We start from the raw sequence: 24,059 nt of genomic DNA on the forward strand, positions 1-24,059 counted from the left end.
ATTAGTAACAGTAACCATCACAGAGAAGTGGCACTCAGATACTGAATGCACACAGTTCTACTGACTACTAAAAATCAGAGAAATGCAGTGCAAGAGGTGTGTGTCATTCTTCAACATGAATGGAGTAAGAGAAGTTTGATATACAACATAATACACTACTGTATAAAGAAAGTGAGTGTGTGCATGTCTGAAGATATGAAAGTGATGATTTGTGTATTTTGAGAAACATTATACATACACACCTACACAGTTGACCTTGCTTAACCCATTGAGGATGGGCTGATTTTGCTTCAACACGCATTTCCCATAGGCACTTGCCCAAGTATACTCAAGACTCATCCTCAACAGGTGAAGTAAACCTTGCATAAGTCGAATAATCGCATAAGTTGAAGGTCTTTTCGAGTCCTCTTCTCTTTATATTCTATTGATTTATCCCTCATATGTCAAATCTTCTCAAAGTCCAAACCATTTCTTCAGTCCAAATGGATTCAACTTGTTCAAGGTTGACTGCACATACACAAATAAAGCAAACATTATGTCCAATCTGGAGATAAATACCCTCTCGTGGGTTTGTGTTGCTTTATTTATTGCTGATTTTTTAAATATATAATTGGACATTTATTTCCCTCTATGTCCACAAATAAGCAGAGAATGCACACAAAGATGCAAACAAGAGACTTCATCTTACAAACATACAATCTATCTATCATTGCAGGGATTCTCTCAGGCTTATTCTATCAATTGTTTGCTGAATATGACTGGAAACATAGAGGAAACATCCAGTCCATCACACGAAATCATGCTTACCGAAAGAATACGCAAGAATTGCAAGAAAGGACAGTATCCAAGAGAAAAAGAAATTACATGTAGTCCAGAAAAGAATCCTGGGACCTTGCAGGGGTTACTCCAAAAGCTGGAATAAATGAGAATGCATTTGCTGGATTACACGAGGGGCATCTCTCATATTATTACTCAAATACATTGTACTGTAGTCTCTTTTGAGACTTCTGAAATAAGTTGCATACCATAAAAACATTACATTTTTGTGCAGTGGGATGAAATTCTGTTAAAACATACATGTACCTTAACAACTAGGAAAGCACTCGAGAGAGTCAGACCTCCACCAATGCAAGCAGTTCATTTCCACCCATATATACACAATGTATATCAATATTGTGCTAAAAACAGTCCAAGTATTGTCCTAAAAACAGTCCAAATATCACAATGATGAAGAATCCTTTCTAGTGTCTCTACATTTAATAGCCTCTTGCTGCACATTGAGCACACATTCTGTACATGTAAGCACACCTGAAATATGACACCGCTTGAATTCCCTCATATGTTGGCCCCATTTCCTAATAATAAAAAGATCTTTAAAAATGTTTAAAAATAAATAATGGTGATCTGGATCACCACCAAAATTTAATCATCTGTTCCTTGTGTCATCACCTTTTCCTGAAAATTTCATCTAAATTCATTTATAACCTTATTATAATCATAATTTCCTATGGAAACGGACAATAAACAGATAGACCAACTCTCTGGCAAAGTACAATCACGGGCTATGATTTTCTTTAAAAATAGATCACACTTGAATACTTATCAATGCCACATGATTTTATGGAACTCATCAACCAGTGCATTATACAGCCATGTCTGAGATGAGGTCTGATTGCGCAACAAAATTTCAGTTCATGTCATCGATGTCAAAATTGATATTATAAAAAGCTCTAAGCCAGATGATGGTCGGGTCGCAATGGTCGAGGCTTTTCATGGCTGCATTCGGAGGGCTCCATCAATGCGTATGACCTCTCCATTCATCATTGGGTTTTGGATGATTGATAGAACCATGTGAGCATATTCATCGGGAGCCCCAAGTCTGCTTGGGAAAGGAACCGTGCGGGCAAGGAAGGCCCTAACTTTCTCTGGTAAAGAGGCCAAGAGAGGTGTGTCGAAAAGACCTGCAAAAAAATAATGATAGATAAATTTACAAGTGTTAAATGTGATTAAAAGTGACTTGATGTGTACTATTATTATTCACTCCTACAAGTTAGGCAAAGATTTTCTTTGTTTTATGTCGGCAAAAAGCAGCTTACAACAGCCATAATTATCTATAGCACACAATGATCCTTGATGACATGATGTTGAAAAGTGTGATATGAAATGATGATAAAACAAAAGATAGAATTGATCAAATGTGTTTACAACTACTAGGTTGCCAAAAATAGAGCAGAATAATTCATGTTGCAGTTTGGCTTAAGGTATCCACGAACTCATGAGCAAATGTTTCAGGTTTTCTTTTTTCCAGGAATAGAATTTTCACTTTTCATAATTGTCATTGTATGTTAATAAACTCTAAAACATCTGAAACATTGCTGATCATGATTCAATGGCAATATTTTCTACTGAACCATTCCTTAAGTAAAGCAAGATGATGCGAAATGTATTTCCCATGATTCATTTTAATGACTGAGACATAGATTTGTCTATTTCCATGTACTAGCAAGAGCATTTCAGTGGAAGCTATGTGCGGTGAAAGCAAAGTTGATTTCCTACAAGACGTGGAAAGTAGGAGTAAAATAGCATACTGTGCAATTGTTAACAATCCCAATTAATCGTGCTTTAAATAAAATTGGGACAGAGGGAGAGAGAAAGAAATAGGAATTCTAGCACAGCCAAATGTTTTGATGACAGAAAATGGGTAAAAAATGAAGAACAAGGAAAAGTAGAAATTACACGGTGCGTAATATATGTCCCCGCCGGAAGTAGCATTTAGTAGCAAAATGTACAATATAGGTAAAAAATCAAGGTCAAAGGTCAAAGAAGTCAAAGGTCAAAATTCTGTGTAGAAGTTTTGAAGCCCTCACCTAGTGCCATCACATAAAGCAAACAGAATCGAAATCGGGTTACAAATGGCGAAGGAGTAGCATTTTGTAGCCAATGTACAATATACAGTCAACTTCGGATACCTCGACGTCGGATAAGCCGAATATCACTTACCTCGGGGGCAAAATGAAAGTCCCGATTGTTCCTATGGAGTTTCCGTGTATTAAAATTCGCGCAGCTCGAAGAAATAACTCGAAGTTCGGTTACCTCGAAGTGAAATCTACTGTCCCGATCTTAATTAACTTATTGTTTTTTCCCAGCATGTAGCTCGAATCGAATTGCAACATCACTCAGCATCTCCGATTAAGCGCGTGTGGACAGCGAAGAAGACATGTCACAAATCTTTTCACACTCGACTGTAAATTCCCGACCAGAACAATCGCGCGCCCAAAGAAATACCCGGTACACAGCTGACAAGAAAAATCCCCAACACCTACCTACACGGTATGCACATAGCACCCTTGCCAATGGAGTGCTTACGATAGCACTACGCTCTGCCCATCATCTTCTTTTCTTTAACCACTGTGTTTTAATTCTTGATCATGATAGTCATACCGCGCGCGTAGATTTCTAAACCGTCGTGGCGCACCTGCGTAGGTGTTGGGTGTTGACAGTTATATCTTTGGCATTAATCACGGTCCACTGTCCAAACATCAATCTCCTGCGTAGTGCCTTTTTTAACTTTTTTTTTTTTGCCTTTCACGAAGTATGTTTCATTTTATTCTTCCCCGAGAACGCAAGCACTGATTTTTTTTTCCAGCAATGCGATTATGAAAATATTGTGGAACATGATGTGGAAGTATAGGCCGAGCATGATAAAGAATAGAATAGACAGGGCTCCACACTAACTTTTATCGGGCCACCAGTATCACTGATCTTTATTTTTTGGTGGTGGAATTTACTCGAAATTAAAATTAGAAAATCCAATCATCTTATTTTGTGTTTTAAGATTTAGCAAATAGGCGTATAGATTATTATAAAAGTTGATGCCTAAAAATTTAGGAGGTCAAAACTTACGTTTGAAATGAAAAAGTGGGAGCGTTTGCCAACATCTGTTAGCATCCGACATTTGTTTTAGCATTGTAACAGTAAAGAACCGAAAGTTACCGTTATTCATTTCTTATTGTAAAAGCAATCATCCAACATTTATTAGTCTGTTAGCACCTTACGGAGTCGAATATTACCGTTAATCATTTTTAAATGTAAAAGCAAACAACAGACATTCATTTTAGCATCTTACGGAGCTGAATGCTATCCTTATCCATTTCCAAACGTGAAAGCAAACATCCGCTATTTGTTTCAGCATCTAACTGAGCGGATTAATACCGTTTATCATTTCCAAATGTAAAAGCAACAATCTGTCATTTATTTTTGCATCGTACGAAGCAGAATATTACCGTGATTCATTTCAAACATACGACATTTGTTTTATCATCGTACGGAGCCGAATTTTACTGCTGTCCACTTCCGAAAGTGAAATGAATCATCTGACAATATTATTTTATCATCGTACGGAGCCGACTGTTACTGTTTTCCATTTTTGAACGTCGAAGCTGACATCAGACGTTTATTTTACCATCAAACGTAGCTGAATACTACTGTTATTCATTTCGAAATGTAATAGCAAATATCCAATACTTTTTTTAGCATCATATGGGGCAGAATATTACTGCTATTCACTTTCAAACATGCCAAACGTAAAAGCAATCATTCGAGATGTATTTTAGCATCTTCCGGAGCTGAATGTTATTGCCATTTACTTTTGATCGTAAAAGCAAACATCCAGCATTTATTTTATCATCGTAAGGAGTTGAATGTTATTGTTACTCATTTCCGAACGTCAAAGCAAACATCAAACATTAATTTTACCATTGAACGCAGCTGAATGTTACTGTTATTCATTTCGAAATTTAAAAGCAAACATCAGACAGTTATTTTAGCATCGTATGGAGCAGAATGTTATTGGAACTTCCGAACATAAAAGCGATCATCTGACATTTATTTCAGCATCTTCCGGAGCCGAATGTTATTGCTATTTCCTTTCGAAAGTATAAGGAAACATCCGACACTTATCTAACCATCGTACGAAGTTGAATATTGTTTTTCATTTCCGAACGTCAAAGCAAATATTCGACATTTATTTCAGCGTCTTCCGGAGCCGAATGTTGTCCTTAATCATTTCCGAATGCAAAATCAAATATCTGACATTAGTTTTAGCACCATACGGTGCTGAGTCTTATCGTTTTTCATTTCCAAAAGTATGAGCAAACATCCGATATTTATTTTAGTATCTTACGGAGCCGATTGTTACCGCTATTCATTTTCAAAAGTAAAGGCAAACATCCGACTTTTTTGGTGGCGCGATAGGGCCACCAAAATCTTCATTTCTGATATTCTGATTTCAATTCCGATTTTCATTCAATTCATTCATATAACATATGGCTATTTCCATAAAATAGGACCTCAATGTGTGACATAGGGGTCAAATTCTAGATTCATTTATTAATTCATCAAAGTATTATTTTTTATTTCCTATATAGCTTAATTTTTGGAAAATAACAAAATTCTCACCATTTTGTACAATTCATCAAAGTGGGGCTGGTCCAAAACATGCACGCTCCTAACAGATTTCACGTGTAAGGGGGACACCAAACCCAAGGTGTTTATGTGTCAGACTGGTTTCAAGAGGTATACATTTCTAATTTTTTTTTCTGTTTTCATGTCTGTTTTTGATGCCATTTCACATTGAACAACTTTTTGTTTGGATCATTTCAATACAAAAAAAATAAAAAATCTCAACAGCTTACCCATTATACTGTAAAATTTGAAATTTTGAGACATATGGTAGAAGAAACTCTGTGGACATAACAATTCTTGCCACTCTTAAGAATAATTTAATCTCAAACACAATATATGAAGCACTGAATCTTCTTCTTAAACAATTGCATGCAAAAATACACAACAAATGTTTATTGCCCGAAAATGTCATTCTAATTTCACGCGTAAGGGGGACACCAAAAAATGGTGTCCCCCTTACATAGTGACCACAAGCTCGAAATGGTGATTACAAGTGAGTAATAAGTATCATTCATGTTTAGTTTAAACTTACACTCTACTCATTGAGATACACTTTCAACAATAGAAACACTCTTCCTTACTCAAAGTCAGATAAAATTCCTGATTTTTATTGCCCGAAGATGTAATTCTAATTTCACGCGTAAGGGGGACACCAAAAATGGTGTCCCCCTTACATAGTGACCACAAGCCCAAAATGGTGATTACAAGTGAGTGATAAGTATCATGTTTAGTTTAAACTTACATTCTACTCATTGAGATACACTTTCAACAATAGAAACACTCTCAAAGTCACATACAATGAGGTTCCAAACTTCTGGGAGGACACCAAATATTTAAATCTTCAAATTCTCAAAATTGTCAAATTCTTAAATTCAAATTCTTAAAAATCTCAAAAATCTAAGATCTGGGTCATTCCATGGGGTTGGGGCAAAAAGGAGACTAAACTCGCCAGGTGCACAAGATGGCAGCTACGACATGGGCATACTCTCACTTCCAGCTCCCCATGCACTCCCTTTAATGAACTCTTAAATTTACCAACAATGTACAAACTACATAAAAATTGCCTTAACACCAAATGTTCCACATTACTCATTCTTACCAGGAACCTATGAAGTGTCTACCAAAGACGAAAGGAGGCCTCCAAGCATCACATATTGTTTTATTTTGCTCAGCCTGCAGTACTCCATAGAATTCAACACAAACTATGCATGTGCTGTTTCCACATTTGTTCAATTGAATTTACGTACCTTTTCAGTATGATTTTGTTTGAATTCTAATTTATAGCTTCTTACGAAAAAGTTGTTATTCCTTATAGTTTCTCACTAACAAGTTGTTTTACAAGTTGTGTTGAGGCTGAAGGTTTACATTTCCCACCTGACGACAGCACGCATGCTGTTCTGTGAATGTTTACAGACCATTTAGTGAACTTTCACGGAAGATCCTGGATGTAAACTGCCTCATACTAATCAAGGAAGGGATCGAAACGAGCACGATGCCTATCTCCACAACATTAGTAGGGCACTTTAGAAATGAGGTAGATTCTTTCTGATAAGAAAATTGAACTTGTAACACTTCTCAAAGAGAAACAGTCAGGGTTGGGTTCAATTTCATTTTTCGTGTGATTAATTACTTTTTCAAATTCGATTGCAATTACTGTAATTGTGTGCAAATGAAAGGGAAAATATTTAATTCAGGAAAATCCAAAAATAATTGGAAGTAACTAAAAATGTAATTGAACCAACCCTGGAAGTAACTTCAAAATATGGCAAATTATACATTTAAACAAATTTATTATTAGTTCAAGGCAAAGTGCTGGTCGTGGGGCAACTGTTCTTGCCACAATTACATAGTGACCACAAGCCCAAAATGGTGATTACAAGTGAGTGATAAGTATCATGTTTAGTTTAAACTTACATTCTACTCATTGAGATACACTTTCAACAATAGAAACACTCTCAAAGTCACCTACAATGAGGTTCCAAACTTCTGGGAGGACACCAAATATTTAAATCTTCAAATTCTCAAAATTGTCAAATTCTTAAATTCAAATTCTTAAAAATCTCAAAAATCTAAGATCTGGGTCATTCCATGGGGTTGGGGCAAAAAGGAGACTAAACTCGCCAGGTGCACAAGATGGCAGCTACGACATGGGCATACTCTCACTTCCAGCTCCCCATGCACTCCCTTTAATGAACTCTTAAATTTACCAACAATGTACAAACTACATAAAAATTGCCTTAACACCAAATGTTCCACATTACTCATTCTTACCAGGAACCTATGAAGTGTCTACCAAAGACGAAAGGAGGCCTCCAAGCATCACATAATGTTTTATTTTGCTCAGCCTGCAGTACTCCATAGAATTCAACACAAACTATGCATGTGCTGTTTCCACATTTGTTCAATTGAATTTACATACATTTTCAGTATGATTTTGTTTGAATTCTAATTTATAGCTTCTTACGAAAAAGTTGTTATTCCTTATAGTTTCTCACTAACAAGTTGTTTTACAAGTTGTGTTGAGGCTGAAGGTTTACATTTCCCACCTGACGACAGCACGCATGCTGTTCTGTGAATGTTTACAGACCATTTAGTGAACTTTCACGGAAGATCCTGGATGTAAACTGCCTCATACTAATCAAGGAAGGGATCGAAACGAGCACGATGCCTATCTCCACAACATTAGTAGGGCACTTTAGAAATGAGGTAGATTCTTTCTGATAAGAAAATTGAACTTGTAACACTTCTCAAAGAGAAACAGTCAGGGTTGGGTTCAATTTCATTTTTCGTGTGATTAATTACTTTTTCAAATTTGATTGCAATTACTGTAATTGTGTGCAAATGAAAGGGAAAATATTTAATTCAGGAAAATCCAAAAATAATTGGAAGTAACTAAAAATGTAATTGAACCAACCCTGGAAGTAACTTCAAAATATGGCAAATTATACATTTAAACAAGTTTATTATTAGTTCAAGGCAAAGTGCTGGTCGTGGGGCAACTGTTCTTGCCACAATTTAAAGGTACTGGGTAAGAGTGATTCTACCCTCCCAAACTCTTACCCAGTACCTTTGATTCACAATTATGAGACACTTATGCAGTGGAACCTTGTTAACATAACTTGTAAAAGCAAGGGGAGGGGGACCTTGTAATGGCCAGGCCACACTGAGCTGCCGCGACGTGACCCAACGCAGCTGGACGGTTTGCCTGTCTGACGCAACGGCAGACAACTGCGAGAGAACATGTTCTATCGTCTGCACCGAGGTCCAACGCGACAAAACTGCATTGCAACGAGGGAAAACTGCCATGTCACACTGAAACAATGGCATGGAAACGTCCAGTTGCATTGCGTCGCATGAAACCGCTTAGTGTGGCCCGGCCTTAACATGTCATTTTCAGGTCCCTATTGCTGTTGCTTTTGCAAAATGAATGAGATGACAAACTCTGACGCCACACCAATTGAAACCTGAGGCCTACACGTTTATTGCTGAGGTTGCAACCATTCTACCTACAGTCCAGTATGTAAGCAAAAAGTATCAACAGTCACTGCTCCTGGAAATAAAAATTCTGTGCAGTGTATGCTTGCTCGATATGAGCGTGTTATGGCAGATGGTCTAGCAGCCTGCAAATGCAAGAAATAAAATGTTGGAAGAATTTGTTCTTCTCAGTATAGTACAGTGCACCACTTGTCCAATTTACTCCAGTCCATATTTTCCTGATAAGGTTGACAGCACTGTTTGATCAAATTCATACAAAAATTTTCTGCCAACAGGATGCATAACTGGTACTGGCAGCTTTCCCACTATGTCTGACTTCGGATGAGCAGCCTCTGGCTCCGGCGAGAAGCTGTATAAACCGTCGGTTGTACGTTTCAGGAATTTGACTTGTACGACATCACCTCTAACAGCAGTTATCTGTAAAAATCAAGCACAAAATCAAGTACAATGTAAATTATACAGGTAAGAAATGCAATACAGAGGAACCTCTTTGCAACGAGGTCCTTGGACCATGAAAATTACCTTGTTATATAGGTTTCTCATTACATCAGGGTAAAAAGCAAAAAACAAAGAAGAGCTGGGACCAACAAAATTACCTTGTTATAAGAGGGATTTGTTATATCCGACCTCTTTATAATGAGGTTCCACTGTACCACTTGGTGATGTCTCAGATAACGGGTAAATCTACTGCAAAGGTACATAGTTTATCCACATGATGTGAAACACAAGTACAATGCATATGTGTACAGCTTGGTACAGCAAGTATCAGTTTACTTTCCTCAATGCTCTGACTTTTTTTTCTTGAAATACCGAATGTTTAAAATTACAATCAGAGAAGAGTAAGAGAATACCCACAAACCAAGCCAGCAAACTTACCAATGCCATGTAAACCAATCCTTTGGTACTATCCGTCTTCTTGCCACATACTTCAAAACGCACTGCAACATAGGTATTAACTTTGTACCTGTAATGCATAAAGAAAAAAAAAAGAGAATATCCCAAGATTAATATTGCAAATGAATTTATTAAGATCTCATGATAGAAGACATGAAATAAATATTTTAAATGGGACATTTCTGAAATATCCAGATCAATAAATGTTAGTGTTGATGAAGAGCTTTAAATTTCAAGATGAATATTATTGTACAGCACATTCAACAAATATCCATTTCTTGTTTTTACCTGTTGTGATAAACATAGATACTTTCATACGCCTTCAGGCCAAATATTTCCCAACATGATAAATGTTTTACCTCTCACTATCATCAGAGCTCTGTGGTTCTGTCATGTTCATAGTATCAGGGGGATCATCTCTATGTGCTGTGGCAGGCGTACCGGCACCATGTAAGACAACAGCTGTGGGGGGTTCTAGTGTTTCTGTGACATCATCTGGGACAACAGCTGTGAGAACGTCACTGGTTGGGTCAGCTGGGGCTGCAGTGGTATTTGCTCTCAGTCTCATACCTGTGAGGGATGACATTACATGGGTTTGTAGTGAATGACATGTTGCTTATAAAATATGAGATAGCTGTAGGTGTTCTTTAAACTCCCAAATGGAATTTTCAGGTGACAGGATCTCTTTGAGAATCTGTTCCCTAAATGTATAGATGGGATTGACATGATTTAATCTCTGCAAGAGTCAAATCTGAATCAAACTGCAGTAATTTCTAGCCTCAAATGAGACCATGGTCAGGGTGATTTAAGTAATCATCATGCAAATATCTTCATGAAACATTCTAGGCCCATATGCTGAAACTTACAAAAAAAATGTGACATATAGATAAAACAATTGTAGATACTGTATACTGGGATTCATTATGCAACCTAGGAAAACATGACAATCTCATCTGCTAATAACATTTTTAGTGATGTAGATGTATATATTTTTTTAAAGTTTCAGAATACTGGCCCTGACCCCTACCTTGCTTATTTGCAGCTCTCAGGTCCACCTTCTTCCAGTTCTCGACATAGGTATTGTTTCTGCAGTTTCCATGGCCAAGTAGACAGGTGTCACACACACAAGTTAAATTTCGAGTTGAAATTACTCCACTCTCCACGGTCTTAACACAGTGTAGCTTTCTTGAACCTTTCACCAACTTTGTAGATCTGTTTTCCCTGTCTCTATTAACCTCTGCATGTGAAACAAAGAATGATGTGCGCAGAAATTTCTTGCAACATTGGCCGCCTTCGCTTTGCTTGTCTAGATGCTTCTTGGAAAACTCATACAGCGCTTTTGCATCACTGATTACTACCTTGCGAGTTAGAACTGCTGTTGACGCTTGAGATTTCACGACCGCACCCTCTCCATCGCTCGGGCCTTTACCATGTCTGCTGCCGAAGTAGTTGTGGATGACTGGGAAGCCAAAATCTTCTGTGAAGTAACTCACATCTGAGAAAGGTCCTTTCGATTTGTACTGGCTAGCACAACCATCGGAGTATCTGTACATAACTTTGATATTCAGCCCTCTCTTTTCTGCTAGGTGTTTACAGACTTTTGCTTGCATGGCATGCACTAAATGATAATCATGCCGAAGGTCATCACTGATTACAATGCAAGATTCTTGCACAACTTCACGGCAAGTCTCGCACCTGTAGTAGTTCACCATTGGGTGCAAAGTAGCTGAATTTTGGGCATAGTATGCAGTTTGCACTTCTCTCTGGAAACCGCATTTGTAATTTTCTGAGAAATCTACAATGCTCAGCACTGCTCCTTCTGGTAGGTTTGTCTTCAGTTTTGAGAACTGCTGTTGCTGCCAGTCTTTATTGAACAGATGTACAGCAATGTCATTGGCTTCATCCTTAAGCTGCTTTATGAGATCAGCTACAGTGCCCTTCTCGGTGACAAGCGAACGCTTCTTCACTTCTTTTGTCTTGTTTGATTTGGTGTGACAGGTATGGTTGACCATTTTCCAAACTTTCCATTCAACTTCCTCATGTGGCTCTTTGTCATGAAATATATCGTCCAGTTTGTGGATACCACAGTTGCCACACTTTCTTTCCAAACAGGTTGGCCTATGAAATGCTGATGCACTTGGCTTTGGACAGAGAGTTGCATTAGCAACGTCATACACTGTTCTCAATTTCACGTTGGCTAGTACCTCCAATTTTAGTTGCAGATTTTCGCAGTATTCGCAAAGACAGCCATGATATTTTGCCTGTCTCTTGGTGCTTACATGTTTAGGTCTGAGTGCATAGAAACTGGAAGAGCACACTTGTTGATCTGGATAGGTCTTGTTGTATTGTTCATGTAAAATGGCAATGGAGGTATCAATAATGCGTCTAGGCTTTCTGGTTTTTTTGCTTACAAGTCGCTTGTCTGGCATTTCTGACGAGTTAACTTCATAAAACTCATGAACCTGCTTTACGGTTTCCAAGTTGACCTTTGGCCTTCCTTGCTTTGACAATTTCTTGTTTATCAATTTCTTGTTTACACCAAACCGCTTACAGGCCTGTCTTTGCAGACGGTATTTTTTCATGAGGTGAAGCGTCGATGCTAGAATTTTCCGACTTTTCTTTTCTTCTTTGAGCCTTGATGACAGTCCTTTAGTGACTACCTCTTCAAGATTAGGCTGTCTCCTCGCTGTTTTGGTAAGTTTTACACCTGCTCCTGTAAAGGCTGCTTGTTTTGTAGGAGAAGCTTTGTTAAGAATGTCAACAACAGTACCAACAAAGTGTGATGTCTTGCTGGGTAAAGCATGTAATGCCCTTTTCAAGCTCTGTCGTCTAGCTGGGTTTGATCGTACATCGTTCCCTTCAGCATCTTTAAATTCTTTCATTTGGCGTTTTCTTGCCTCTATGTCTCCATCTCTTTCATGCAGTTGGAGTTGCCTTTCTCTCTCTCTTATCTCCGCTTCCATTGCCCTAAGGTGCTCCTCGTCAGCTTTTAATTTCTTTTCTCTTTCCTGTAAGATGACATCTTTTTCACATTGCCGCTTCTGTGCGTATAATTCTCTTCTCCTCGCTTTAACTGCTTCATGTCTTTCGACTGAGTATGCTTCACGCTGCTTCCGTTTTTTGTTTCTTTCATACTCTTTTTTTTTATCAGCTTGTTTCCTCGTCACAGGAATGTGTGGCTTGTTCTTGTTCTCTTCCCTTTCTTTTTTCTTTTTCTCAGCAAATCTTCGCTGGCGGATTCTACTTTTCTCATTGTACTTCTTCTTTTTCTCTAGCCACTCTTCAGCTTCTTCTCTTTCCTCTGATTTGAGGTTTCTTTTTCTTAAAGTCTTTTCGGCCAATGCCATGTTTAGGCGGTACATCTGGCTGTACAACTTTCCACTTTGTTGCACTTTTTGGTATTTTTGGGGGTCATTTTGCTTCAGTTTATGTCTCCAACTTGTACTGGCACTTCTACTTTTTCTCTTTGTCTGACTGGCCCCACTTGATTGACCACTATCCTCTCGATTTTGGCATCGAATGCGGAGAGCAAAGGGCAGTTTGATTTTTTTTTTAGTTTCTTTCACTTTGCTTTTGCACGGTGACCTTTTGCCTTTGCGTGGTGACCTTTTTGCTTCGCCTCTGCAGGCCACCCCTCTCTCTTTGAATTGGCGAGCCATCTTCAATAGTGAACCCTGTTAAATGAAAAAGAATTGACTTCATAAATCGTAATATGGTTTAAAGCATAATTTTAAAAAATATCAGGTGTGAAACAGAAATTTCAAAAAAGAGGAAACACTTGTCTGAGGGAGCGGAAAAAAAAAAAAAAAAAATCCCAGACTCAAAATCCGCGGAGAAATCTCATCCCTGTAAATACGGTAAGTGAATAGTTAAATAAAAATGAAGTATAAAGGGATTGGTAGTGGTTATGATTTCATATTAAATTTGTTTAAGTGTTAATGAAGTGTTCTAGAAATAACCCTAAACTTTTGGTATCATAACATAATTTCAGCTATATATGTTTCCAGACAAAAATGTTCAAGTGTTTATAAAGAAAAGTGTTCAGTACATTTTCAGTGTCTGTAAAATTTATCAAAAGTGCTGGCAAATTCTGGAAAATTAAGCTCAAAAAATCAAGGGGGATAACCCCCTCCCATGAGGGGGTGGGCATTGGCGGCGGAAGCAAAAAAATTTAGGGGGGGACGCGGCGGAAAAAAATTTGACAAGCAAAAAAAAAAGGTTATCAACCAAAATTAAGAGGGGGATCCAGGAAAAAAAAATTGCCCCCGATTGTTGTCTGTTGGGGGTTTCAATAAAAAAATTTTTATCACCCAAAAAAATTTTTATCACCCAAAAAAATTTGGGGGGGACGCAACCCCCCCCCCCATCCCCCCCCCCCCCCCCCCCCCCCCCCCCCCCCCCGCTTCCGCCGCCTATGGGGGTGGGTAAGGTAACACCACACCGGATCACTGCCTATGCAACCAAGAGTTAATTTCTGGACATTTAAAACTTCATGGTAGTCTCAAATATATTATCCTCTTAGGAATGCATAATTGATTCCCAAACCCGGTACTTCAAAACAAAAAAAAAAAAGGAAAATGTAGACCAGCATAAACTAAAGTTTTAGTGTCTATTCTCCATTTCACTTTCACCCAAACTTGCTTAGAATATTACACTTATCTTATTCAAAATCTTTGAAATGGTTAGGCCTACCTAATCAGAATTTATTAGATAGAGTACACTACTTGGGAAATATTTAGTAACAAAGTTCTTCATAAAACCACTACCCCAGCCAGGGAACTGGACACCACGCCTGCCATCTTCCAACCCCAGAGTTCAGGGGATTATTCTGTGACTGAATGGGTCACATAGCTATGTTTCCAGCTGCTAAATTTGCCACTTTTTGACCAAGTATCCCTCTTTAAATCCACTTAAAAACACAAATATTATTTCTGAATCTCCTATGACACTTTGATGGTCAGATTTATCATTTTCAAGTGCAGAAAATTACCGCCAATATCGCAAGTTAAGACTTGAAAATACGAACTCACATACACAATACACCATTTAACACATGTGGGACTAACGCGGCACGACGCATAAGGGACACTGCACTTCAAGGCGTCCCCGTCGTCATGCTAACGTTGGGTGTACAGTGCTCCACAAATGACTAGTATTACCATGTTGATTACGGCAATCTAAGCATAATATTGGATATGAAACGATACGGTATTTGCAAGTAGTAATTGCGACAGGTGTTGCTTGCAAAATTATGCCGCTACAATGAAAGACGGAGTGTTTTCATCGTCAATACTCGTACTTCGTTAGCGGGGACACGGTGAATATGGTTTCCCATTAACAGCAACATTGCATGTGTGAAGGTTTCACCACCGAGCACAAAACTGTCCCGATATTTTACGCTTTTCGTAATAATCGAAACAATAAAAATTCATAATCATAATGTTTAAAATCTACAGAAAATCGTGCTTACATTACTTTTGAGAGCTCGATGATGATTCCGGCGTAATTTGCAGTGAAAGTGCCACCGACGTTAGGGAGGGACACAGAGTACACATCGTGGTTTGTAGCGCGCTGAAAAGATCTACTTTCATCGAGCCTGATATATGACGTAGATCGGGCCTGAGATATGACGTAGGGTACATTTCGTTCATGAATTTATTGGGAGTGTGCTTGGCGGAGTAATAAACTCGTGACCGACGTTAGGATATCGAAGGGACACAATATGAACGCGTCATCCAAGAAACTCAAGAAATTACGATGTATTGTACTTATTATACAAAAAAAATGTGATGAAAATTACATTTTCGTTCATTAATGCTAAAAAATGAAATATTTGCCGGCAAAAAACATGTTTTTGCTTAGTAATATTTCACCAAAGCAATACCTATCATACGTGAGGACGGGGACACCAACGCTTACGTCGTGAGGCTAAAAGTCCAATATTTTGGAAAGCAAATTAGCACCCGATTTGTGGAAAAGTTGCATAGCATTTTAAACAATTGTTGATAGACATTACTTCCAATAAAAATAAATTAAAAAAAAGGACTTTTAAATACACAAACAATGTATTAAAATTTAATGTAAAAAATGTCACGCCGACATTAGGAAAAACCTAATGCAACAACCATACTTCTTGCTCGTGGCAAGCCAATTATAATTTTTTCCGTGCCCCAAAACTTGTATACGGACATTATGAAACACAGTGCACACATACTACCTAAGGAAACTCAAATTAGTAGCATTGTAGTGAATAAAACATTGATATAAATGCAGGGACACCAAACACAGCCAATGGGTTCCTATTTTATGGAAATAGCCATATCGATTCAATTCCAGTTGATAAGCTTGCAAACAATCGGTAGGCACTATAACAGATACCATGTTGAAAATCAATAAACGTCGGATAAGTCGAAGAAAATTTGACGTGCGTACGCGTACCTCGAATTTCGCGTACCTCGAATTTCACGTACCTCGAACCATTTTCTTCAGTCCCGACGAATTCGAGGTATCCGGAGTTGACTGTAGGTCAAAAATCAAGGTCAGAGGTCAAAGAAGTCAAAGGTCAAAATTCTGTGCAGAACTTTTGAAGCCCTCACCTAGTGCCATCACATAAAGCAAACGGAAGTGAAATCGGGTTAGAAATGGCGAAGGAGTAGCATTTTGTAGCAAAATGTACAATACAGGTCAAAAGAAGTCAAAGGTCAAAATTCTGTGTAGAAGTTTTGAAGCCCTCACCTAGTGCCATCACATAAAGCAAACGGAATCAAAATCGGGTTAGAAATGGCGAAGGAGTAGCATTTTGTAGCAAAATGTACAATATAGGTAAAAAATCAAGGTCAAAGGTCAAAGAAGTCAAAGGTCAAAATTCTGTGTAGAAGTTTTGAAGCCCTCACCTAGTGCCATCACATAAAGCAAATGGAATCGAAATCGGGTTAGAAATGGCAAAGGAGTAGCATTTTGTAGCAAAATGTACAATATAGGTCAAAAATCAAGGTCAAAGGTTAAAGAAGTCAAAGGTCAAAATTCTGTGTAGAAGTTTTAAAGCCCTCACCTAGTGCCATCACATAAAGCAAACGGAATCGAAATCGGGTTAAAAATGGCAAAGGAGTAGCATTTTGAAGCAAAATGTACAATATAGGTCAAAGGTCAAGGTCAAAGGTCACAAATAAAATTCTGTGTAGAAGTTTCAAAGCTCCCATGTAGTGCTATCATATAAAGCAAATAGAATCAAAATTGGCTCCTAAATGACAGAGAAGTAGCAAATTGAACATTTTGATCACACACGGACGCACAGACGGACACACAGACACACACACGTACGGAGCCCGTTCCATAGTCCCCTGCTCGAACTCGTTCGGCGGGGACAATAAGAATTGAGAGTGTGAACACATTCTCCTGTCTGAATATGAATAACATACCTGGTGCCACTGTGCACACCCGAATGCCTTGAGAAGACAAGTCTCGTGCGATCGGGAGAGTCATGCCGACAATGGCTCCCTTGGACGCCGAGTACGCTGCTTGACCCATCTGACCATCATAAGCTGCCACACTGGCTGTATTAACAATGACTCCTCTCTCGCCATCCTCATTGGGTTCATTCTGGCCCATAGCCCCCGCTGCAAGACGAATCACATTGAAAGTGCCGGCGGCGTTGACCATGAGCACCCTCTGGAACTCATCAAGTGGGTGCGCTCTATCCTTATTGAAGTTGTACGTTTTCACAGCTATACCAATTCCTGCACAATTCACAGCGACATCCAGTTTCCCAAAGGCTTCCTTGGCTGTGCTGATGGCTGCTGTAACATCATCAACTGAAGTCACCTGACAAGAAAATTACGTAACAACATCTGGCCTCAATACTCATACTAAAAGTTGTATTGCACATTGTGTGGGAAATTAACAGCTCTCTTATTTTGTTACATTAGTACACTATACATTCAGTTCTGGTGAAACTATCAAGGTATAGGAGGATATCCTTTGGCTATCAATTAAATGATGTATGAATATTAAAATACTAAAAGGGTTGGTGATACATTGAATAGAACAGAAATCCCCACCTGAATAGGTCAAACATCGCATAAATTCCATCAGGGCATAATATCCTGAATACCATGTACGTTGTATATTACCAGAGATTCTTTGTTCTCCTGTCATTCCACGGGTAAAGTAAAGGGAGTTCTCTTCAGTGTGTACAATTTGTTCTGTTTACAAAACTAGACTGAAGAACAATAAAAGCAGGTTCAACATTGAAATTATCTGAAGCAGTACAGAGACGTGGAAATTTGAAGATGCAGTGTTATGATGTCTACTCATAATTCCACACACAGAATCAAATTCTCGCCATAGGTTTCTGTAATTATCCTGCAGCATTTGTTGACTATAATTTAGTTATAATGTCCAATCATAGCCTATTATTTGAACACAAATAGTTAAGAATACACACAATGCATGGGGAAATGGAAGAGTTATGCTAATTCTTTGCCCTTCAACCCATTCTGTATTTTCATTGAACAGCCTTATTTCCTGTCCATAAATTATCCTATTCAGGTCTGTAAGTGTAAATATGGCCTCCACACCTACGTTGATATGTGATCTGAAGGATACTGCAATATCAAACAAGGAAAAGTAGAAATTACGCGGTGCGTAAAATGTGTCCCCGCCGGAAGTAGCATTTAGTAGCAAAATGTTAATATCGGTAAAAAATCAAGGTCAAAGGTCAAAGAAGTCAAAGGTCAAAATTCTGTGTAGAAGTTTTGAAGCCCTCACCTAGTGCCATCACAAAAAGCAAACGGAATCGAAATCGGGTTTTGATAGAAATGGCGAAGGAGTAGCATTTTGTAGCCAATGTACAATATAGGTCAAAAATCAAGGTCAAAGGTCAAAGAAGTCAAAGGCCAAAATTCTGTGTAGAAGTTTTGAAGCCCTCACCTAGTGCCATCACATAAAGAAAACGGAATCGAAATCGGGTTAGAAATGGCAAAGGAGGAGCATTTTGTAGCCAATGTACAATATAGGTCAAAAATCAAGGTCAAAGGTCAAAGAAGTCAAAGGTCAAAATTCTGTGTAGAAGTTTTGAAGCCCTCACCTAGCCATTTCAAAACCGATTTTCATCAAGTAAACTTTTGATACCCCTTAGAATTGCATACTCTTTGACATCTCATAGAGCGGTTTCTGAATATCTCGCAAAACATTAAAAGCTAAATCCTCACCTCGAACAGAACTGTACACACCCTTTAATTTCAATGAAATTTACATTAAATTTGAATTTATACATGCTCTACAGTGTATGACATTTCTCTTACATTAATCCAGATAATTGGCATTAGATCCAAATGCAATGTGACAAAAAAAGCAATGTGAGCAACAAAATGAACAAAAATATCACTCCAGCATTCAACATACAGAATGCTAGCCTGCAGACATGTTAATTACACACATTACAGATTGTATGTATGTGTACTCACATCTGTCGCTGAAAATTTGCAATCTGCTCCAAGGCCCTTGGCAACATCTTCCCCAGGGGAATTTGGCAGATCTGCGATGACGACTCGAGCTTCACTTCTTACTAATCTCTCTGCCGTGGCTCTGCCAAGACCAGAGGCCCCACCAGTAACTAGTCCAACAAGACCCTTACACAGGAAATAAACATTTGACAAGGATAGAGTGTAAATTTCTTTTGCTCATTTGGTTCAACAGTGAGGCACGACAAACAAAATTTTGATACATTGGGGTAAAGACTGGACACAGCCGTGATGGACAATAAGAGGCAGAGTTTCTTTTGCACCCCACCATAAAACCCACCTTTTTATAAAGGTGGGGGGGGGGGGGGAAGGGGTGGGGTGGAGCTCTATGTAGTATTCCAAGGGTGGTAATTTGCTTCACAGTTGGTAGCATGTCTGTCCCCCCCCCCCCCCCCAATCCCAAGCCAAAATGACTTTGGTTCAATTCCCGAGTCTACCTGCGCAATGTTATGTGTAGTCATACTGTCCCTCTGGTAACATTAGAAGATAGGACATTAGATGGAGGTCCTGCCAGTGTGTGTGAGAGTCACAACCATTACGTAAAAAGATCCCACTTCATTCATTCATCGTAAAGTGTGGGGTGCTAAGCCAGTGAAGTGGCCAATGTACCTACCTGCACAAGTTAAACTTCATGGTAGGCTTATGTATAAAACTCTTTAAAGACAAAGAAAAGAAGAAATCCAATATTCTATTTGGAAAACCCAGGAGGGGGACACTAACTTTTAGTGGGAATGTCTTGGAATGTCTAGAATCTATACCCAGACTTTCTGTTTAGCAATCTAGTCTGCAATTTTGTCAGTGAAGACTTATTTGCCCATAACTCATAGATTCATACTTAAAACTAAAAGTCAAAGAAACATCCTCCATCAACCTCCATGTTAGAACTAATATTCCTTCAAAATCTTTACAAACCACTTGTAATAAAGAATGGGACCACCTGCCTGTTGATATAATTAGCAACCAACAGTCCAAAATTCTCTAGGTTTGAAGTTGAATGCATAATAATAATGATAATAATAATAATAATAATAATAATAATGATAATAATAATGACAATAATAATAATAATAATGATAACAATAATAATAATAATGATAATGAAAAATAGCTTTCTGACAATTTGAAATGAATTAAACTATTTATGCCATTGTAAAACATTAGAATGGTTTATGAAGATTGACCAGCCTAGTCTTGTATGCTCTGGTAATTCTGTGTGGTGTGGATATGTGTAAGCTTACTTATGTGTTAAGAGTCGTCATTTCTCATTTTTCCAGAATTCTTGGATCCGCCTGCGTTGTACATTTAATGTGTAAAACTGTGTGGGATCTTGACCCGACAACGAGGACTATGACTCTCAGTATGACATAGATCTCCACTTCTTACTTTTTGTATGATCTTTTTGTCACATCACATCATTGTATTTGTACTTTTTGTATTTCTGTCACACAATGGCTTTCTTGCACATAAAATCAAAAGTATACAATATGTAAGGGATGGGGCACAATATTTATATAATATTGACTGGCCTCGAGGGAGATACCAGAAAATATTGCCCAAACTGAAAGAATATTGCCCGAGTTGAAGACGAGGGCAATATTCTTTCAGTGTGGGCAATATTTTCTGGTATCTCCCTCAAGGCCAGTCAATATCATAATTATTACCTATCCCCTAGTTAAATTAGGAAAATATGTGAATACGGCTATACACTATGATATAGATCAAGCGACATTTGACTACCTGTAGATCATCACCAACATGTCGAATAATTGACAAATTGTTCATACATGTATATCATTCAACTCCAACTTCAAAGATACATATATGTAGTTGTAACAGGCGAACTTCAAACATCTGAACACTTTTACACTTTATTTTTGCTTTTTTTTTCAATTTGGTGAGTTGTAATAACTATTGATCACTGTGATTGAGCACTAATGGACTAGTCATTGTTTGCTGCTGGAAGTGGTCGACCTTGTATGAGTTGATTTATCGGCGTTCTTCTGCGGTGCGTGTAATCGACACGCAGCGACCTCCTTGAATGTTTTCTCTTCGAAGTCGACCGGAATGTTTACATGTAAAGCAGGGAGGTTAGATTCCACTCCTTCTCTTCCCACCTCCCTGTTTTACAGTGCACTCCCATTATAACGAACGCGGTTATAACAAAATTCTGGTTATAAAACAAAGTAAAAATTTGGGCTGCAATGTCATCCACTCCATGTATTTCTAGATTGTTTATTTGCTCGGTTATAACAAAATTCCGACATATCGAAAGAAAACTGCCGGTCCCGAAGATTTCGTTATAACGGGAGTCCACTGTATATGTAAAAACCCGGATGCTCGTGATATGCTCTAATATCGCCCGCTGAACTCCCGACCCTACAAAATACCAACTGTAATTGCCTCGCAAAACTACCTCGTATAGGTAATAATCTGGAATATTCAAACATTTATACAAAGCAAGAGAAATGAGGTGGTTACAGTCAAATAACCCGAGGAAACGGGAGAAAAAGAATTGAAGAAAATCCTTATTAGTTTATGCACTATGTACACATTATTGATGTTAACATGTCTTAACGGCCATTCACTATAGATTTACATGCATTTAATGGAGAACAGGCGGTGGGTTAAAATGATGAGCTTGCACCAGTGCACAGTACCGTACGTCACTTGCATCTGTCGCTGAGAATTCTGCACGTACAATATGAGTCAACAATCTGAGCCTGCCGTAATATGAATTTGTCATACTTTCTGCCATAGTGAAATGAATTTAAGTTGAAACTGAAAAATATTTTCTAATTAAGTCGACTAAGATACTCGAGTATTCCATCAAAAAGCCGTCGGTGAGTAAATTTAGTAGGTCCAACTAGGCATGGATTCTACGTTTGTCAAGTCTTGTAAATTTTTGTTTGTAAAATTCTGTGTCTGAAAAAGTGTGATTCATGTACCGGTAGACTAACTGTTAAATTACTAGTGTTAGAACCTTCTAGACGTCAGGTAAAGTTTATCTAACGTGAGTCGTGACAAGGCCAAGGTTGGTTACAAAATGAATAAAAAAGTTGAAGTTGAACACTTATTGTTGAAGTGTTGGTTGTTTTTTCTTCCTTCCTTTTTTTTTTGGGGGGGGGGGAGTGTATAAAAGATGCATTACGAAAATTACTGGATATCATTCTTGTAAGCTCATTTTTCCTGCAATTGTTCACATCACGGTCATCATGCAATTACCTGAATTGTGTGACTGACCGACACAAACTTGGGAGTGTGGGACCGACCGTGTCTCTGCCTATCATAACCCAGTGAGTGAACCAGTCAGTGTCAGTGACAGTACGTCGGTACTACCCTTGACCGACAAGTCTGTCTAATTCCGCGAAAAACTTTTCATTTATAATGATGACATTTGCTGGGTCAGTTTTTTTTTTTTCCGAAAAACTGACCCAGCAAATGTCATCATTATAAATGAGAAGTTTTTCGCGGAATTAGACAGACTGGTCGGTCAAGTACTACCCCTGCCCTGGAATACCTTGAAAATTACACATAGTGATAGTGGTCTACTGTACATACCTTTACACCTCGAATTGTAGCCATTGCGCCAAAGCAGTCTCCGTGCTTGTTCTCTGCCCAGCGAAATGTAGGTTTAACTTGATCTTCAAGTATTTTTATCGTCCTGCCCAGCTATTACTAGGCGGCTTAGAGTCGCGTCGTCTTCGAGATCGTCACTAGGGCCTACTCAGTATGTCACTGCACCGTACCATCGGTTTACTGCGCGCGATACGGGCCGGTCTACTGATACAGGCGCTAGAGCTCTAGAGGCGCAGACAATTCGCAAGCAGCCTAGCCGCTCTAGTTCAGTAGCCCGGCGCAGCCCCCACATAGGCCTAGCCACGACCCGATCCGATTTCAGCTGCGGTGGCTCGTACTCGTCTGGCGCATGGCGTGCATGCGTGTTTTTGCTGCCCGTCAATAGATGGCGCGATTCCTTTTTCCTCCTCTGATGGTGTTCCAAGCTTGCGGGCGCTAACACGGGTAGATAATTCCCACTTCAAAAAATTCTGTAAAATAGCTGGGAGAAATTAGGTGTTTCATCTTCACTAATCTGGATAAGTGAGATATACCCTTTCATCCATCAAATTTCCAAGGCGGGTTCTTCGGCTCAAACTCTGTCCAAGGGTCCACAAAGCCAGACTACGAGTTCTTTGCACTAAAAAAATCACCCATTTTCTGAACATGCACCCAATAAAATAGTTCCCTCAAATTCCATGAGAAAAGCTTTCATCTTCCAACCAAAATGCAGTTTGTAGAGGAATTCATACTCAATATCTACAACTATTCAGGGGTGTTTTTGTTTTTTTGCCAAACTGTGTTATTGATATTTAATTATTTTTTTCTTCATTTATTTTGGTATCTTTGGTATTAATTTGTGAAGGGGTCTCGGACATTCGTTTCATTCACAAGTGTGAGCCCTATAATAATCGGGCAAGAGCCAGCAGTACTGTGCGAATGTACATGGTGTACTAGTAAAAAAAAAAAAACACAATGAGTCAACTAGTAAAATATGTCATAACATTCATTGGGCATCAAAAGTACATATTGGTAAAGGCAATCTTGCACCGGGCAAATTTGTTGCACTGCCAAACAAATAATGACATTGGACAGAATCTTGTCTAGAGAGCACCCACGCGCACTGATTAG

General features: G+C 38.6%; 2 protein-coding genes across 3 annotated transcripts; both read right to left on the minus strand.

Annotated features, from left to right (window-relative positions):
- Nucleotides 1–446: 446 nt before the first annotated feature.
- LOC140240341 (3-hydroxyacyl-CoA dehydrogenase type-2-like) lies at nucleotides 447–23,094 on the minus strand. Its single transcript, XM_072320110.1, has 4 exons — nucleotides 22,932–23,094; nucleotides 19,317–19,481; nucleotides 17,271–17,673; nucleotides 447–1,961 (listed from the first exon to the last, which is right to left on the minus strand). The coding sequence occupies exons 1-4, from the start codon at nucleotides 22,953–22,955 to the stop codon at nucleotides 1,771–1,773; spliced, it is 783 nt and encodes a 260-aa protein (XP_072176211.1). The 5' UTR covers nucleotides 22,956–23,094; the 3' UTR covers nucleotides 447–1,770.
- LOC140246188 (uncharacterized) lies at nucleotides 8,565–16,061 on the minus strand. 2 transcript variants are annotated; one of them, XM_072325632.1, is made up of 5 exons: nucleotides 15,328–16,061; nucleotides 10,880–13,526; nucleotides 10,212–10,422; nucleotides 9,835–9,922; nucleotides 8,565–9,375 (listed from the first exon to the last, which is right to left on the minus strand). In XM_072325632.1, the coding sequence occupies exons 2-5, from the start codon at nucleotides 13,509–13,511 to the stop codon at nucleotides 9,157–9,159; spliced, it is 3,150 nt and encodes a 1,049-aa protein (XP_072181733.1). In that variant the 5' UTR covers nucleotides 13,512–13,526; nucleotides 15,328–16,061; the 3' UTR covers nucleotides 8,565–9,156. The 2 variants fall into 2 exon arrangements, with proteins under 2 accessions (XP_072181733.1, XP_072181732.1); XM_072325631.1 differs by having other exon boundaries at nucleotides 15,323–16,061.
- Nucleotides 23,095–24,059: the final 965 nt, after the last annotated feature.

This window comes from Diadema setosum, chromosome 2 (genome assembly GCF_964275005.1).
Source record: "Diadema setosum chromosome 2, eeDiaSeto1, whole genome shotgun sequence".
NCBI classification, from domain to species: domain Eukaryota; kingdom Metazoa; phylum Echinodermata; class Echinoidea; order Diadematoida; family Diadematidae; genus Diadema; species Diadema setosum.